General features: G+C 37.7%; 1 protein-coding gene across 4 annotated transcripts in view; it reads left to right on the top strand.

Moving 5' to 3' along the window:
* The window catches only part of CORIN (corin, serine peptidase), a 146,320-nt gene that overhangs the window by 1,036 nt on the left and 124,943 nt on the right, over positions 1 to 20,341 (top strand). For all 4 annotated transcript variants that reach the window (XM_085322797.1, XM_085322799.1, XM_085322800.1 and 1 more), the window contains exon 2: positions 14,407 to 14,551. In XM_085322797.1, the coding sequence (XP_085178923.1) occupies positions 14,407 to 14,551 (145 nt within the window). The remainder of the gene's footprint in view (positions 1 to 14,406; positions 14,552 to 20,341) is intronic.

Below are 20,341 nucleotides of genomic sequence, written 5' to 3' on the forward strand. Positions count from 1 at the left end.
GGGGGAATAGGGGGAGGTGCGAAATCTGAAGCGAAAACGGGCCGTTAATCCGTGCCGGAGAAACGGAATACCCGGGTGGCTGCAAGTGTCCAAGGGGGATAACCCGGGTGTTCCCGTCCTCCCGCGCACTCCCTGGAGGGAGGAACGAGCCGGGGGGGAGGAGGATGCTTCGCCTCTCTGCGTGGGAAAAGCTACGCGGCGCCTGCCCGAGCCTGCCCGGCGCTTGTCCCGCCAGCCCGCGCTCCTCTCCCTCCGCGGCCTCGCCCGGGGAGCCGGCGCCTCCCTCGGCGTGCGGCGGAGGCGGCGGGAGAAGAGCGGCGGGGCCGGCGCGGGGCGCTGCAGCGCGGGAGCCTGCGCGGGGGCGCAGGAGCGTCGGCGCGGCCCCGGGGGCAGCGCTGGCTACAGACCCCGCGAGGAGCGGTGCTCGCCTCTGCCTGACCCGTTGCYTTCAACTCACTCGACGGCTTTAGGCTTCAGCGCCTGGAAAGGGAGTGGCAGAACTTAATGCCCTTTGAAGGCATTCTATATGCGACAAAAATGGTTTAAAAGCGTTTTTTAAGCCTGTAAATACGGCAGTATATTTTGGTAGAATCCGTCCTTCACTCGATTCAAAATGCAGAGTCCTTGGAGGTATTTCATGGCATATGATTAATTAATTAACCTTTATTTTAAATTATTAGCAGTCTGGCTGAAGTAGTGAAACTCTGAAATGAAATCAAATATCTAGTGCTTTTAATGCATTCATGGGGTCTCTTGGGAAGGTTTAGCTTTCAGCAGTTGAACTATGGAAATGGATTTTTCCATATGGCCACTTACACCCTTCCTGTGTTCTTACAAGATGAACCAGTCAGCAGTATTAAACTGTAATTCTTTAGTTTTGTTTTTGCAATATATTCTTTAGGTCCTATGTTATAAGCCTCTTAGGTACTGTCATTCATGTAGCATAGACAATAATGTTGCATGAATGCATCATTGAAGTAATATAAACAACCGCAAAAGGTAATGCAAGACACTAAAGAATCCTATATATCTCTGTAAAAGCTGGTGACATCTCCTGAAGGTATTGGACTTCTAAGATCTGTAGGAATTTGAACTCCTCTGGGGGACAGGAATCACAAACAATGTCAAAAACTTATATAAAAAAGAAATATACCTTACTATTTTTTCCTACTTTATCAGTCAGTTATAGGGGTCCCTCCAACAGCCAAGCTTATCTTCCTGTGAGCCCGACCTTTAGAACTTCATATATAATCTTTAATCAGGTAAGCTTTTCTAATGAAGCCCACAGAACTCATTTTCCTGAGAAGGCTCTTGGGGTGATAAAAAAGCCAAGCTGCACTGTTCACTTCTCCAGATAAGAGGAATCTGCTTGTGCTCTGTTAGTATCTGATAGGACCATTAAGACAAAATGTTGTTTTTCCTTCATCTTTTGGAGCCTGGGACTATGAAGGACTGAAGAAAGCATTTGCTTCCTCTCCAGAAATCTTTGCTGGCACTCTGCTGTGTGCCTGTGGTAGACAGAGTGTATAGTGAATCAAAGGTATAAGCTGATTTGAAATGTTTCAGGATTGGAGGTACACTATAAATACACATTGGGCAATTTGTTGTATCTGTATTATTGTTTAGATGATAATTGTATATTAGATGATGTCTGCAGATATGAATGGAAGCCATGACTGTAAATAGTGCCAGTAATTACTCAAAAATGCAGACTTCACTATAGGAGGTTTGTTTTTTTTTGCTAAGACGATATACATGTTTAAGTCTTAGCACTCTGCTCCCCCGAGGAACATTACTGTCCTGCAGTTACACCGAATCCACATATTGCCGGACACATAATTTCTTGTCATTACTTCCATGGCCAAGAGAGGAGAGCTTTCAGAGGCTGATGTGGATAAATACTCGGACAGAACTCTCCCACACCAGAGAGGCAATCGTATTTCCAAAAGAGGGCAGAGTTGGGCAAGGGAATGTCAGGAAGGTTAGATCTGGCAAAGAATCCCAGCAGCTCCTGCTCTTGCCGCTATGTAAAAGCTCTAATCAGTGAACGCTGAATTCTAAACTTCATGCAAAACTGGGAAGACAGTGCATCCAGTGGTGTGTCCCAGCAGCTGCATGAGCTCTGTGGGACTTTACTACACTGAGGCCAGCTTCAGCAGATTGAAGTCACCCAAATAAGCACAAATGGCACTTCCTTAAGAAATGGGAGCTATAGGTTTGACCCACACCTGGATTTGGAGGCCATGGATGCCAGGTCTTCTGTTTTCAGGCTGAACACACAGCACATGCTGTGAAGCAACAGGCACTATCTCTTGGTGTGGTCAGGTTTTAAAAGATGGCAGCTCTACTGTGTGGGAAGAGTTGAATTGCGTCGATGTGTCAAGTATCCTTGGCAAATGCTTATGAGGACAGAAGACTGCCAGCCAGTGTTTGGTACAGTGGGTGTCAGGCCACRTATGGTTGGGCAGTTCTAGGCACGCACATGCAGCTTAAGCACTTCCAAATGTAGCAGCTGGACACCTCCTGATTTTAAATGCCTTCAGGACTAAGCAGCTAAGCAGCAGGTCTTGAGGGCAGCAATCTGATTATAGTTTGAAATATTGCTGCTTCTATTCTGTCCAAGTTTTACCCTCATCAAAAACAATTCTCCAGCGCAGGGAAAAKGGGTGCATGATAACCCCATTTTATGGACAGGTTATCACAGTAGTGCAATGAAAGCTTAAATCCTCCTTGAGGAGGCCTTCAAGCACAGAAGAGCCTCTGAAAGCCAATGCCAGACCAGCTCCACTCCCTTTTCTTCCTTAGTTACCCTCAGTCATTGTTTACCATTTGAGGGAGCACAGTTTTATCTGGGACTCTCCTGAGAAATTGTCTYGACACCAGGGGACAAAAGTCCTCCTCCTCTTGTCAGGATGTGCAACCACGAGACTGGATAACCATGTCTGAGCTCACCTCCTGAAGGGCAATGTGAGGGAAGATGGGGGGAAAAAGAGGGAAGGCGGCGCTCCTGGGTCTTGGTCTGAGCAAGGGTAGCTGTCTTGGCTCCTSGGCACCGCGTCGTCCCGGCCTCGGTGTCCTCCAGCTGGTCGCCAGGGGCGGCGCAGCGGGCGGAGGCGCAGCCCGCGCCGGCAAGCGCAGCTCCCGGCGGCAGCTTGTTCGTGGGTGACCCTCCCGCTTCTCAGCCCCGCGACATAAGAATATGATGCCGTTCGCATCCTTTCTCTCTGCCCCACGCCCCTCTATAAATAACTTGCTGGGCTGACCTGTCAGATTCCCCCGGCAGAGCGGATCCCCTGACCGGGGCCGCCTGCAGTGGAAACTCTGAACGCAAAAAATACCGTCGTAAAAATAGAGCAACCGGGTAGCCCCTCCAGCAGGTCCTAGCGCCGGGAACGGGTGACTTTGGGGACCGCATGGGCCTCTCGCGCTAACGGCCCTCCCCCTCCACCCGCGCTAACGGCTCCCCCCTCCTCTCGCTGACGGCTCCTCTCACCTTGACGGCTCCAACTGGGTGGGCTCGGCTCCTCCAACTGCCGAGCAGGCCCGCGGCTTTGAGAGCTTCCTCGTGCGTCCGCACAGATGTGCGTTTGAATACTCTAAAGGTGTTTCCTCCCCCCCCCCCCGCCCCTTTAAATTGTCAGATAGCAATATATTTCATTTTGGTTATTCTGTTGTGGAACAAACAGTTCTCTTCCAAGTGATGTTTTTAATGTTAACTTGTCTTTCTGATGGACAAACATGAAAGAAACAGGGATAACGATTTAATGCACTAGAAGTAAAAATAATGGTGAGACAATGATCAAGCAAGACCTTGCTGTTTTGAAAAGAGGTAAGAATGTTGCTGCTTCTGAAATCCTGAATTAGGTTTCAGCCTGTGTCTACCCTGGGCAGAAGACTGTTCCACTAAAAAGATAGGTTGTCCTCAGATGTGGTTTCAAACCACCACAATTTAAAGCAATACTTGTCATTATTTGTTTTCACATTATCCTATAATTATCTAGGAGTTGTGGCCATCTCATTAGTAATGTCAGCTTGGGAAAGTATGTTTGTTCACAACTGAGCAAAATGCATCAGAGTGGGGGACAAACTTTGAGGAAGTTCTCTATACTTTTCCTTATAGAATAATCTATGAGGGAGAGCTCCTGTAAACCAGTGGGAAAGAAGACTGTCAGGTTGGATGAGTGCATTTTTGCCAGTGATCCTGTACCTTCACTAGGTGAAGAAAATTTAACTGTTCAGTCTAAAAATTGCTACTTTTTCAAGAAAAATGGAGCCTTGGAATTCAGGAAGAGCACAGCTTGTAAGCATTGTTGAGGGACAGCCTACTACTTTGAGGACACTAGTCCTGTTTGTTTATGAATGTTGTCCGAATGGATAATTTATCTTAAAAAAATCAAAAACTGTGCAGTAGATATCCTTTTTCTATTTGATTTGTAACAAAAGAATTAAGCAGTAGAATTAAGTAGTAAATGCCTTTGTTAAGCTTAAGTGTTTTCCTGCTGGGCCATTTCAGAGGGTGGTAATTTATATAATTCGTAGTACAGGCAAACAAGGCTGGAAGGGAAGTCTGAAATGAAGACTGCATCCGTTTAGAAATTATTAACTTTTCTGCTTTCCCTTATAAAGTCAGAGTCTATGTAATACTGTTCATAGTGGCCTGGAAGTGCTAAGAACCCAGATGGTTTTCATTTACTTTTTCCTCATCATAGATAGGATTATTGTGTGATTTTTTTGTAGATTCCTAAGGAAAATATGAAAAATGCCTCCTGTTCTAGGAGTGGCAATTAAATTGAATAGTTTTAAGTTTTCATCCAAGCCGTGAACACTGTAGGATTTTTTTTCTCTGACAAATTGATTCATCAGATCATTATTGTTTACATGATTAGACATAAGTTTTTATCCTAGCAATCCTTATGCAATTCATAAAGATCTGATTCTCTATCAAAGTAATCATTAAAAACTTGCATCAACATAAGTGGCTTGTTAACACACATTTTCTTTTTTCCTATCAACACATTATTCATAGTTTAGACAATAATGAGTAGGTTTACTCTCTAATCACCTCTTCTAGTTATCTCTGTCAAGATAGCCTGGTAGTTTCAATTCTCTTTCTTTATTCTCTCCCTTTGAAATGAAATGTTCAAAAATGACATGTTGCTGAACAATATGGCATCCTACTGAAAAATGAATTAATCACCTCTAAATTTTATAGGTAGTAGGTTAGTGACCTGTAAGTGACCTTGTTCAATTCCATTTTCATTTCTGAGAAAAGGACAAATAAGAATTCAGCTGTCTTGGACAGGTGGAGCCTTGCTTTGACTCTAAGCCACAGCATTTCCTTTGATTAATATTGCTGCTGCTGCTATCCTTGGTCCAAGAGTTATTATCTTTTTATTCACTATTCAGAAAAAAGTCAGTAGTGCAAAGACAACATTACACATTCAAATTCAAAATTTTAATTTCTTCTTAGCAAAAGTTCATAATCTGAGAATAATATATACATTTTAGAGAAAAAAAGAATTAAGAGTACATGAAACATAAGTATCCAATGCTTTTAAGAAGACTTTACCGTCTGTGTAGCTTGCATTCCAGTTTGGCATCCAGTTCATACCAAGCTCCTGGCTTAAATGTTAAATAATTGTATATTGAACAATAGGCATGGTATATACACGATATACTGATTATCTTCAAGTTCAAAAGGCTAAGCCTACTGCTCAGGGATTAAAAGAAAAAGAGATAGATCCAGTAATGAGATCTAGTTGTCTTGTTTGGGATAGGATGTCTGGTAGGATTTCTACATAGGCAGTGACTGATTCACTGAATGTGAGTCACACAGCACAAGCAGAATTTCTTTTTGTTGCTTTTTGTTTTCCGGGCTTGAAATCTGCTTTCAGGAGGAGGTATTCCTTTAACTCAGCTTTCTTTTTTCCCCCAAAAAGGTTTATTTCAGCATATTTTTGTTGTACTAATTAGCCAGCTTTTATTATTATTATTATTTTAATGGTTTCCATTTTTGCTTTCTGATGTTAATGGCTCTTGTGCTTGCATCTGCTCATAGAATTCCTGACAAAGCAGGAACTTGAAGTGAGTCCTGTTAGTTTCTCCCCTGCCTGTACAACTATGAATTATGGCTATGTATAGCTAGAGACTTGCCATCACTACTCTGCTTACTTAGCAAACTTCTTTTCATTTCTTTTACTTCTTTTTCAGAGGTGCAGTGAACCTCTGGGTAGCCAGGAAGGTATTAAAGTGGTCTCTAGGTGTGCTCAGAAAAACATGACACTATTTAAACTTTCAAATGAGTAATCTCTGCAAACTTTAGAAACTCAGAAAAAAATGAATAATTCCCCCAAGCATAAATCCTTTATTAATTAAAGAATAATTTTCCTCAAAACTTTCCCACTGCCTGCTGAGGTAGCCTGAAAGGATGTTCAAACTCTGGTATTGAGAAATACCAGATAATGCTAACCACAATTTAGTTCTTAAAATGAATATCTTCGTAGACAGTTTTTGAAAAAACTTTGATATTTTCCATATGTTTATTAGATCTTGCTTAGCTCATGAGACATGGCATCATTACATATCTTTGCCACCAGCTGCCATTAATAATAAAGAGAGAGCTTAGAACTGTAACATTTGCTATCAGTTGAACTATTTCTTAATTTGAATGTTCATGAAAAGTCAACAAAGTTCCAATGTGGCTTCCAACACAGGAAGCATCCATTGTTGTAGTTGCAAGTTTACATCAGCGAAATTATAAATACGTACATAATTGTAAATATGCACTATATGTAAATAAGCAGGTAAACAGCACTATCACAAAATAGAATTGTTATTCAGCAGCACTCCATTTGAAAAGTAAATTATTTAAAAATTTCCTTTGAAAAAGAAAGATATTRCTACTCAAGAGAGTAACAGTATCACTGCTTCTCTCTGGTAGTGATAAATATCCTTTTCCTTCTCCCCAGAGAAGGCTCAGAACTGATGTTATGTAATGGTTAAGTGACATGTCTTATTCTCAGTTTAAAAGAAACGGAGAGCAGTTACTGATATCACACTAGGTACTTGGAGTCCAAGGAAGTCCTTTCATTTCCACCTCCTCTACCTTTTCTGAGAAGTTAGGCATAGCTCACTTGTATTTGATAAAGTCTCTTAATGTCGATATTTTGCACGTGAATAACATTCCCATTTCTAAATCAAATCTTCTTAGGGAGACCAAATATCATCTTAATTATTTACATTTCTTTCAGTATCAAATGGTGCTTTTCTAAGTGCCTTTATAATCCACTGCACTGCAGAAATAAAACACACTAGTCTTTCCCAAAAATCTAGATGGAATGTGACTAAACTCCTCAGATCTACAGATCTCCTGGCTGTAGTGCTTATGCTTGAGCCATCAGCTTATTTCCACATTTCTCAAAACCCTTCAGAAGGGATAACAGGAATGAATATGAAGGAAATAGTGTATCAGCAGCTAGCACTCTTTTAAACCAATGGTACACTTTAAGATATTAGCAGTGATAAGAACATTGGCAGTATGGCATTCATCTATTATCCCAAACAAAAACTCAGATTTGTATCACTGTGTCAGTGATTACAATTACTATTAGTACCTCATCTAAAAAAATCAAAACAAGGATGAGTATGTCTAAGGGATCTGAAATAAGCGTGTTTGCACAGCATTGTAAGGCATACTCCAAAGGAATTGTAGCTGGTGGGTTCAGAGTCTCAAAAGCASAAATATTGGAACACCATTGTTGTATTTGGATTTTTTTCATCGAATTTACCCCTAGTTCTGTCTTGAACTGAAGCTGGAGCATCAGAATTGTGCTGTCAGAGAGAGGCATGAGACATACTTGAATATCACCTTGTCTCTTCTCAGCTTCTCATGCATATATCCACCAGTTTCTTAGGCCCAAAGCTGTCTCTTCAGCACACAAAACTTCTGAAGTTATTTGTCAGGAATTAAGACTCCCAGGCTTATGCTGCAGAAGTCAAGAAAAGAATACMACAACATTTTCATTTGTCTGAATCAGTGACTTTTAGTGTTCCCTAGTTTGGATGTTAATGTATGTTGTGTTTCATGGGGGAATAATGTAGACTGAAGGGTTGCCTGAACGGGAAAAGTGACAAGTGGAGTCTCTGTGGTAACCCAAAAGGCAAACAATCACCTTACGTTACGCATTGTGTCTTCTGTAAGAATCATTACTGGCATATGATTATCTCTACTTACCTTGATTTAAGAAATAGGCTGTGAAGGTTAAAGATGTTTCAGGTTTCTGCTTCAGCCAAAAGAGTCCAGGTGGACTTGGCACCTACCATCAGCTAAATATTTTTTTTAGAAGGATGCACTTAGGTTTATATGATGTCTCTCTTACTTGGAGACTTTTTGCCTATTCCTTGGTCCCTACCTTTGGATGACTAATCGTACACTTTCTACTCATTACAGAGATTGTTGAAGCTTTGTCTTACACTTTTTTTGAAGGAAAAATAATCAAAAACTACATTGCTTATTCCCAGATTTCCCTCTGAACAGGACACAACCACTGAAAACTGTAGGATATTCTCAACTTCCGTTATTCACTCCATGGCATTTAAATATCATGAGCTGGACAAAAAGAGGTTTAAGAATGAGTATACTTTACACCTTCAGTTTTTCCTCTGTAACAATGAGAACCTCAAACTATCTTCTCTTTGGGGTTAAGCAAAGCTGAAGTGGCTGGCACCTTCACGTGAATACAATACCTAGGGCTTTAAGAATAGCATCATAAGATTCCTGATAAAATCACAAGAACTGACAATATGGAACACTGTTTCAACATTAGAACAAGAACACTATCAAGGATATGGAAAGAATTGCAGATAGTTTTCATAATCTAACATGTTTTCCATGCACAAATAATTGCTTGGCCTGATAGCAGATTCCTCARTGATGTTGTGAGGACCTCTACAAGGCTACCCATTTTTTTGGTTCCCTAACAACGTTTTTCTATATTTTATTGTGGTACTTCTTTCTTGTCTTCTTTCAAATATAATCATTGTATTGTACCTTGGTGTATGGCTTGCTCAAGGTATTTTTATGTTTATGATACAACAGTTTTCTTTTGTTTTTCTTTATATTTTTTATTTCTTGACCCAGCATACTGACAGTAGACTGTTTGCCCTAGTGGTCCCTCTTTGTGGACAGAAGAACACCTGTTAGGTTTGTGATGATAACATTGGTGGATGTTTTTTGTCAAGTACTTAGACCCTGATTCGAGTTGTTTTATAGATTAGTAATTCAGATACTTTTTGTGTATAAAAGGAAGACTACATGTTACCATAGAGTTTTCACTCATAAATCTTAATGTAATCTGACATTTCTGTGACATAATCTCACAATTATATTACTGAAATGCCATCTTCACAGTCGACTTTTCCTCTTCTTGCAGAAGACGAGTTCTGAATTTTGGCCTGATGAATTTTCAGTCTTTCTATATTCAGAGGGGACTGTGTTCTTCTACCATCTTACTTTTTTTCTGCCCCTGTGATTTCAGAAGATTGAGTGTGAGTAGTAAAGCAATTTGATTCAGCAGTCCTAAGTAAGAGTAGGATTTTTAAAAAATCTAAACAGAAATTAGCTCCTAGTTACTTTGTACTCCTTTATTGTAGTCAATACTGAAAGAATGGCACTCACGTGAGTAGCACTTAATACCATTTCACTAGGGACAGAATGTCTTAGCTGTCAGAAAAAAATATCTTATGTTTTTAAGCATCCTGTATTCTAACACCTCATTTAATGTAGAAACTGATTATATTAAAAGCAAATGACTTTTCACCTTGAAAACCAAACACTGAAATTTCCTGACTACATTGTATACATCATTTAATTGAAAGAAGACTCTCTTGAATCAGATATTCTATGATGTTCTTGTTCTGTCAAAGGTGAAAGTTACAGTTTAATTAACAGTGATGGTATGAAGGGAACTTAAATCCATATTCTTTAACTTCTGAAAACATGTTTTGCTGCAGTACTGTGCTAAATCTCTTCCATACCAACCCCTCTTGTATTTACAGTTAGTTTCTTTCAGTCTACCCTCAAGGATTCTGCTTCTCAGTCTTCTTGCCCTTCGCTTGGAAGGGAAGGTAAAGGTATTTCTGGAAGGTGCCTCAGTCTTTCAGACTTAGAGAATGAATCAGAGAAACTATTGACTACAGAGGGAGCTAAGGGAAATTAATTTATTTTCTTAGCCACTAACCTGGGTCCCTAAAGTGGGCCGACTGGACAAGCATGTAGCACCTCTGCTTCCTTCTACAGGCCAATTTCTTTCTAAAGATTCCATTTGATATGTCTATTTTTGGATTCATAGTCCCTTTGGGGTGTTATTCTCTTCAAGTCTGTCACTACTGGGGATCAGGAGTTTCAAGTTTTTAGTGAGATTTGAAGTGCACCCTGCTTCCTTGTCATCTACTGATCTAAAAAAGGGCTACAAGAAAGGTACAAAGCTGTAGTGGATCCATAGCTAAACCAGAAGCCTTCTGAAAATTGTTGGGAAATAAGAATTGGGAGGACAGAGCATATCTGAAGTTTATGCAGATACTTTTGGCATACTAGAACACTTAAAATTGGTGCATGTATTCCTTGGGTGTTACAGTATTTGGTAGCAAGAGGAAAAGAAATGATACCTGGGAATACAAAAGAGTAGGTGTAATATATTTGTATTTATCTCCAGGACAATTCATTACATTTTCATTGATGATATAGGGAACCATTAGCACTACCTCTAGTTATTTCATATTCGCCACAGAAACTGATGAGAAAAAACTCGTACAGATATTCAAGTGGTGGAAAAATGGCATTTATTAAGTTTATGCTTATTGAGTCACTGATGATGATTTTAAATAGGTTTAGTGTTTTTCTGAGGTCTTTTCCCGTAGAAAATGAAAATAGAACATGCTGTTTAGTGGCCTATAAATATTTACTTAGTTATTATACAAAACTAGCAATTCGTGGTGGTTAGAGAAGCATGTCTTTCACAATCCAGCATTCTTTTCTTGAGCAGTCACTAAAAGTAAATTTGGATACATCAGTCCCTTTTAAAATATGTGGAAGTAAGTTGTCATTGCAAAGGCTGAGGTTTATTGTTATTCTCAGGAATTAATAAGAAAAATATTTGAGGTCTTTAGCAGACATTTGCCTAGAGTGGCTAGTATCCACAATGCCACTAGCCTTTAAAATATTTCTCATAGAAACAGAGGAACATACAAACAAGGTATTTCAGAAGCTCACTATTTTCACTGGCACGCACATATTTCATGTTTCTCCCAGCTTAACTCAAAATGTGATATTAGCTTTGCTCTTACTTATATACATGTGCCCTGAGTGATTAAGATCAAATACAATCAGTGATTATACTCCTTCTGCTTTTCTTAGTTCTTTGAGAATACAATTCCATGGTTTACTGATGACCTAAGGTTTTTACTCTCAAGATAAACTCTTGTGTAGTGATGGGTCGGCATGTATAGTACAGTGGGTAGAGCTGGGCACTTTTACCTGGCATTTTCAAGAACTTCATTTTGCTTGGGAATCATTCCTTTAGGAGGGTGATTTGGGTCTTACGCTTTTTCTTTTGAAGGGACTAAGAGTCAGCTTCTGCGTGCCCTAATCACTGGACTATGCAGTGATGGTTGTGCTCTCTATTGTCTGGCTCAGCAGAACTGTGGATTTTTTTTACAGAGTATAACGACTTTGAGGGATAATGTGCCCAATTCTGGAGGAGCCCATGTTTAGATGGTTGCGATACTCTACTGACTAGTAGATCTTTATCATTTTTAACTGCTTCAGGTTGAAGAGAGAATTGAGGTCAACTGCTGCTTTTTCTGTGAGAGCACTGAAATCACTGCACTGATGGAGAGGACAACTTTACATCATTTTCTCTACCTTTAGCTGTGCTTTCAAAAATAGTTTTGGCAGCTGTTTTGGGAGAGCTGTGTTAATAATAGAGCTGTGTTATTCCTGTGTTACCTGTGCTCAGAGCTCCTGAGGGGGACCAATATAATAGGTTCCAGCCAAGGTTGTAAAATTCAGTGACCTGCCATGAAGAACTGCTGAGCTGCCCTATCTGGACATGACCAGAAGCAAAACTTCAGGTAGTCTTGAAGACTTTAATGTCAAAATGTACACACGTGTGGACTTCAAGAAGTTACAAAGTCAAACAGGGATTTCCAGCTATTGCTTAGATTTAGTTTGCTAAAAGCCACCAAAATCCTTCTGTGTATCCATGCCTGGATATGTGAGGTATCATAGAATTGGTAAGGTTGGAAGGAACCTCTGGAGATCATCTAGTCCAACCTACAAATGAGTAGCCCGTACGGGGATCGAACCCACAACCCATTATTAGCACCACACTCTAACCAACAGAGCTAAACCCTTATTACCTTCAGGTAAGAGAAGTAATTTACTGAGATACCTCAAAATCTTAAATTGCAGTCTTTTCAACTTCCAAATAATATGTAGATTAAGAAAAACACATATGATAACCAATTCACCCTCCCAGCTATTCTAATTTTAGCTGCTTGTAGGAAATGGTGATGATCAGATTGCAGATCCTGCCAATTTACCCAAGGTGAACCTTGTCAGTAGACAGAGCTGCCAGCCTTGTTATTCTCACCTGAGTTGACTGTTTCAAATGTTCAGATAACTGTCATCTTTAAGTTGACCATCAGCTTACATTCTTCTTTCTAGATGAGCCTAGCAATAGGATACTGCTGAGACTGAATCACTGTGATAGAAAGAAGGTGCAGTGGTTATCAAATGAGATGCTGCTAACACCTCTTACCACATTGTTACCATATCAGTGTTCCATGTTATCTGATCTATGCACTGAGTGGTGAAAGTAACAGAAAAAATCTTATGGGATACTGCACTGAATGGTTCTCAAGGAGGTCTGATAACACTCATTGTTTAGTAGTTTCAGGAAAAAAAAAAAAAAAAGTGAAACTGCACAAAGGCAATTCATTCACTCCTAGTGTGTTTGCAGCATCTTGTAGCCAGTGGCATGAAGAACAGATGAAAATTCTATTATTAATATGGAAAGTTGCTTTACAAATACCTTTGTTTCAAGCTGGAACACAAGGCATTGTAGAATGACAGAAAATCCCACTTTTTCCTACAGTCTTCTCAGATAATGCAGGAAAGTGAGCATTAACATTCGGAGAGGTCTAAATACAGACTCTGTGGAACAATTCCTTCAGAAATAGTTAAAATTCCAGATCTGATAACCTATTCTTCACAGAGAGGCATTTATAACAGAGACAATGAAGGGCATAACATCTGGAGATGGTCATTTACAAGGCTGATGTTACAGACCTCTGTCTCTTGAGGTTCTTGCCTGTTTGTTTGGGAAGACACTGACAGGGTAATGGATGCATTTACAATCTTGTGTCCCATCACTGCCTGTAACCCTAAAACAAGAGGCCAGCTTCAATGTGATAGAACTTCCAAATGGAAAGGCTGAATTATTATTCATTACTATTCATCATATTCAACTGATGAGTCATCTTTTGGGGTGACATTGTCTGGAATTAATAATTCTATAGTCCTATTTCATCTTATTAAGGGTAAAATTGTAAATATTTTTAACGTCAATTCTGAATTTAAAATGTATTATTTTCAAAGTAACTGTTTTAGACTTGCTAGTAATGTATGTCTAAAATTTTTAGTTTTGYTGTTCCTACTTGAAAAGTATAATATTTTTCTAGTATGTGAGATCATGATCTTAATGGAGTTGTGTTCAATATTTTGTACATGTTCATTTTTTTAATTTTGTGCAGCTCAGCTGAATTCAGAAAATTGTTTTGCTCTATTCCTCCATATTCCATTAATACTGCAGAACATACTATTAACTAGCACCACAGAATACTATAAAGAATTCTAGTATTGTAAAGTCCTTTGAAAATGATACAGATATTATTATGCATAATAAGTGGAATGGTCCTTATCACTGCTATTGTCACTTAAAACAAAGATGATAATAGTTTTTTGAATCCTTAATGAAAGAAACAGATGGAGTTCTTGAATAATTAATAATTATTTTGAATATAAAATAAGCTATATTTAATTTGTATTACTTAAAATTTACTATACATTTAACATTTTCCAAATGAAATGTCTAGCCTTTCTCATCAGAAATGTTTAGAAGTTTTAGTGAAGCTATGGATTTGTAGATGTATTGCAGAGTGAATTAAAATAGATAACATAGATTATTCTAACAAAAGCCAGTTTTTATATATCTTTTCATAAAGATTCTAAAAGCTGTTTACAGYGCATATTTAAATCATATTTTTATTCTGTGGCAGGACTGCACGTAAATACAGGAGTTACTTAGTGACACCAGAATCATAAAACTGTGCACTTTTGTTTTTCAGGTTTTAAGAACCAATGAGGATAATATGGGGGATGGTTGCTCTCAGAAACTGGCCTCTGCCAAATTCCTCCGACTTTTGCTCCTAATTTTGATTCCATGCATCTGTGCCCTTATCCTTTTGTTGGTGATTCTACTTACCTTTGTAGGTGAGTGCTAATGGAGATAATTGATATGTTTTTACTTAAGAAGAATAAAACTGAAATATGACTGCAATCTCAAGTGCTAACGTAATTGTAGGCATAAAAATATCTCTTAGCACATCTAAAACAGTAAACTAATAGTAATTGTTGCAGAGAAATGGATACCATATTTAGATGTTTATGTTTAAAATGTATTTAAAAGTAAAGGGGAAACCTTTTCTGAATTTCTGAAAGTGGATTTTTGGTGTGTATAATACCTTGAAAATGTAGTAGGTAGATGGTTTTCAGCAGTCATTTTATAACATAAAATTACAATATATAAAAATATTTTTGTTTATTTGCTGTACAGGTTAGAGACCCTTAAATAACTGAGTAGAATGGAGTATTTGTCCCTCAGTGTTATACACTGATGTGCAGTGATGAATTTTCTTATCAGGTGAAGGTTAACTTATAGCCACAAATCTTTCTGAACAACCTACAAAATATCACTGTTTCACTAAAGCAAAATACATATGTTTCTTATAAATATGAAGTATATGTCAATGCAAACTTCCAAGTATGTTTTGCTGAAACTTGTTCCAGGCACATTAGATTTTATAATAGCTTAATCTGTTAACTAACTCTGTGTCTGTTACAGAACGAACAAGCTAATAATTTATTACCCACAAAATTTTAAAAAACTTTCCCTTTGTTACCTTTACAGATAAGCTAAAATATCTTGGCATTAGATTGTTGCAATTACAACATGAGAAAGACAGTAATGCTAGGCTAAAACATTACTTTATTGGAAAAAATAGTAAAAAAAATAGTCTATTTGGCTTTCAGTGATGAAAGATTGTGGCATTTTTACTTCAGTTTTTTGTTAATGAAAATATTTCCTTAAGTACTTCAAAGCACAGCTATAACAAATATGGTAAAATGTATGAGTGTATGGAGATATAAGTATATATTCGTATTTAAAACCCCAGCTTTAATACATATCATACAAATAGTTAGCAAGTGTGGGAGTAAAGTGAACACATTTCTAAATAGCACCTTCAGCTCTGGCAAATTCAAGACAACTTAAATCTGTTTTCTCAATTCAGCCTGTAGACGATGATTTGCAACAAGATGTTTTATGCCTGTTCATTTCATTTACCTTAAGTTAGGCAAGTCATAATGAATGTTATGATTGACAGCTAAGTCTTGGGATATATCCTTAAATTAAGAACAGGCTGAAGTGGATTAAGATCAAGCAATTAGGAAATAAAATGCCCTTCAATTTGCTTTCCTTACATTTAACGTTCCATTTGTATCCTTCATATCCTCTGCCCTAGATTTTCATTCTTTGGTGAGAAAGCAAATTTAAAAACAGGTGTATTTACATCAGCTATACTCAGTATACTCCTCTGAGGCCTGTATCGACATAACACTCATTAAGATTGTAAAAAATCCTCCAGGGAAAGGGGACTTGTTCTGATCCTACTTCTGTTGCAAAAATCAGGAATATCTTCTCTTAAGGCAACATAACTACTCTAGGGTGAAGAATTAGGCTTGGTGTTATTACCCAAGCCTAAAAATTGTCAAAGATCTTTTCAGTATCTTTTGAATTATGGTGATTATAATTTAGTATTCTTCTTGCTCAGTTAGCAGCTTTAATTTTATGTGCATTGATAGCCCAAAACCAAATATATCTGATGTCTGAAATTAAATTAACAAATTCTGTGGGCGTCTTTGAAGTGTGTGTAATAATGTAGTCTATTCTAACGTAATAATGTAGTCTATTCTAAGTATTAAGAATCTATTATATTCAGAATCGCAGTTCACATTCAATACAAATTAATAATAACTGAATGTTGTTACAGCCTAATATTGTCATGATGCCTTACAATGTAAGAAATGAGTTGATGGTCCTGACTGACAAGTGCCTATATTAATAAAATCAGTTTTTTGTTGTTAAGTCTAACTATTCTTAAATTATTCTAATTTAATGAATTATTAACTTTTATTTCATAAATGATAGAAACACTAGCATGTGTGTAATACATTTTATAAGTAATATATATTATCCATTTCAATAATTTATTATTAAACTTTTATTATTTTTAAATTTCCTATTCATTCATGTAGCATGCTGATCTAGATTCAAGGCAATGAATTTTACATCTAATATAATTATTCTATGTGTAAGAAATTCAGTTCTTGTGTTTTGACCAATGGAGGAGTCAAGTTCCGTGAATATCATGCATGCATCTTTTACTGGTGCTTCAAACATAAGTAAAGAGCTCCTATATCTTTCTTAGAGCTTCATAAACTTTTCTGATTTGACTCTAGATAACTAACTCAAAAGAAAATTATATTTTATTATATTCTACATTTTGCAGGAAAGCTTTTTTCTTACTATGGTAAATTTGTAGGCAATTATTCTTTTCCTTCTATATTTTTTTAATTGAATGAGGCACATAAGCATGAGAAGTGTCCACACACTTTAAAACTTTTCCATTTACTTTCCTTTTATCTGAGGTGTTGCTTGCACATCATTATCTCTATGTTGAACAAACTGGGAAGTTGGTATGGTGGAAGCAGAGGGGTAGAGCTCTACATTTGTTTTGTAGTAATTTGGATATCCTGCTTGAGATATGCCATAGGTACATGTTTTGAGAATGTTATCAATAGGCCTTTCAAAAATTGTTTACTATCAATGTGCAAAGCTATTGAAAAAAGTTATTTTGTTAGAACTGTGTGCAAAGAAGAAAGGACAAAGCAAATGATGAATAAAGGTACATTTTACTTCTTTGACAAAAAATTTCTAAGGTCCATACAAGAAAATATTAGATTGAGCTGCTCAGCTTTGATGTCTCTTCCATGCTTATACTCTTTGGCTCTGCATATTCTTCTGTCCCTCACTTATCAGGACTGTAGCATGCTTATCAGCCTGTAGAAGAAAACCTCATAATGAATATTTATGTACTCTGTTAAAGTAGAGATAGTAATTAAGCTGTTAAGAAGGAAGTCTAACTTTTAGAACTGTGGTACTTCTATTGATTCTCTGTGTTATATCAGAGGACAGGAGGGCTTGTGAACGATCTTTGCTTATGACTGCTGACATGAAGACCTAACTCCATGTAAATTTGAAAAAAGCAGAAAAGGTTACATTATGCATGGCTAGAATTACTGATATCTTGTGATTCTGTCTGATATCCATAGGCATTGAGAGCCATCTCACAAGACTACATCATAATTTTTTGTTGTGCATTATAGTTAAATTAATTTTCATTACTTCTAAGAAAGCAAGCAATAACTGATTCCTTGGTTTGAATAGATCAATCTTTCTTTAAAATGGAAAGCCTAAATATCACCTTAAATCTGTATTAAAATCTGTAGTCCATGTCTTATTTTGCTTACACTGAAAAAAATCCTTAAGTAATGCATCCTACACAAACTTTACTAAGGTGCAAATTTCCAAAGTTTATAAGAATGAAAAATCTCTGGCCTTTTCATTCTTTTCCTTTGAGAGGAGAAGTACTCTAAACCATTTGAAACATTTTGGCCCCTGACATGTATTCTGAGAATTTTGGCTACCAGTGAGAATTACTACAAGCATTATGTGTGAATGGTAGCATTTAGCATTTTCATCGTATTCTTCTTAAAAGCAAAACTTGTTCTAATAGCTGATTTTTTATTATCCGTGTACAAGTATGAACCAACCTGGTCAGTTCTCAAATCATTCTATAGTCTAGAAAAACCATAGCAAGATTCAGTCCACCTGAGGGATACTGTCTTTTGCATATCACTGTTTGAACAACGATTGTTACTATTATATTACCTGTAAGATTCATATTTTTCCTTTTTCCTCTCCTAAGATCACAGAATAAGCTGGGTCTCCTTCACAGAATAGACATAAACAAAAATATATTGTAATAAGACTGCCAGAGTTAGCTTTGTGGCTGTTGGATCCTGCCCATTCATCAGGTAACATGCATATATCAAGATTCCTGTAACAATTGGGAACCCAACTATACTGGTGCATAATGAATCTTTTGCTGCATAAATGAAATTAAATCTTCAGGGGGAGTTAAAGGACATACTCTAGAGAGAAGGCACCTTCTCTCTGAATCATTTGGAGATCATAGTATTTCTTCAAGTGATGTTGAGCCTCAAGGTATATGATATCATGTGACCTCACAATCTAAACTGATAGGCAGAATGGAGATACAGAATTGTTAATATTTCACATTGCTTTCACAGTTACAATTCCATTGTTAGTAGGAATATGTAGGAAAATRTAGGAATATAACACTAATGTATACATAAGCCATCTGGTCCTGGAAGTTTTTCTGATAGAAGATAATGTATATCACATAAGTTATCTGCCAGTTTTGAAATTGTTCTTGTTAGCACAGCTAAATTAGGGAGAGTATCCAAAGGAGTATATGCCAGAGCAACCTCCACTTGACCAGTCTACAAGAGGTAATTTACTCTAGCAAGCCTTCTTAATTGACGCTCCTGGTAGCCTGGAGAAAAAACTGATGCTGTGAAATACAGCTCCAGATCAGACTGTCCCCTGTGAGATGTAACTGAGGCCAGTGGAGAATTGCTCTTGTGATCTAGAGAAAAACAATGAAAGTCTAGCAGTCCATCCAGCAGAGATGGATGCAGTCATAGTGTCTGAAGCATGGATTCTGGTGGTATAACTGGTTCCTAAAGAGCTAATCTTGCTTTATTTTATTAGCCAGTACAAAGTGATTGTTTAAAACAGTCAGAGTTCAGGATCGATTTCTGAATTGAAATAGGGCATTATGTGTATGTTACATTTACTTTCTTAGATTAAGAAAAGCTTTCTTAATAGAAATTTCTAGCTGTATGAAGAATTTGTTCAAGGAGAAGACAGACATCAAAAATGAATTTTGAATAGATCACACTGTTACGACTAACTGGGAACTGTCAGGCAACAACAGCTGTTAATCAGAAAACAGCTACTGACTTCCTCTCCAGTTCTTTAATCTGATCCTGCCATTTTGCTGGGACTTCACTGCCTGACAGTCAGAAGCTGGTGGAAGGGAGAGAGTTTCTCCTTTCTTCACAGATCTTAGTAGCCTGGCTTCATTCTGCAGCTTTCTTAAAAGATAGATTCCACAGTCAACTTCCAGTTCCTTTTTACGTGGAAACAGATCTCTTTTTTATCTAATCAGTTTTTAAGGTGATGAAGAAAAAAAAAAATCTAACAGCCAACCTCTTTGTTGGCCCTCTGGGCAGGTGGTAAGCTGTTTCAGGTAATGTCTTTGCTTCCCAGGAGGAGAGAATAATCTGTTACTGCAGCTCAGCTGATGGGCAATGATTTGATAAGCCATGGTAACTCCATATTATTAGTGATGTGCCCATTCCTCTGGAGCTTACACAGTCATAGGGATTGACTCCACAGAAGAAACCTCAGTGGGTACATTTTGGCAAGCTACATTAATGAACCAAAATTTCATTCTCTGTGTAACTCTCTCATCCATTATACATGCTTTAGTGAGCCTCTTTGCTCTATTTGATTAGGTTTTTAAATGAGCCTGGCCTTTTTGAGGTTTCCTGCTGTGAACCCATGGAATACAAAGCCAAATTCTCAATTTAATAGCCTGAACAATGGGACTGTTTCTTAGATCTCATAACGATCTCAATCTTTAAATGAAATATTAATTCTCCAATAGTGAACACCAACTGGAAAATGATCAGTAAGACTTGGCAAAGCACTGCCTTGAACTGAATGAGCTTGGTGCCAGTTTCTCATTTTTGTAGTGAACATAATGAATGCCAGCATGCTGTATATTCTGT

The sequence above is a fragment of the Rhea americana genome, unplaced genomic scaffold (assembly GCF_003343005.1).
Source record: "Rhea americana isolate MKP2758 unplaced genomic scaffold, rheAme1 scaffold_8, whole genome shotgun sequence".
NCBI classification, from domain to species: Eukaryota; Metazoa; Chordata; class Aves; order Rheiformes; family Rheidae; genus Rhea; species Rhea americana.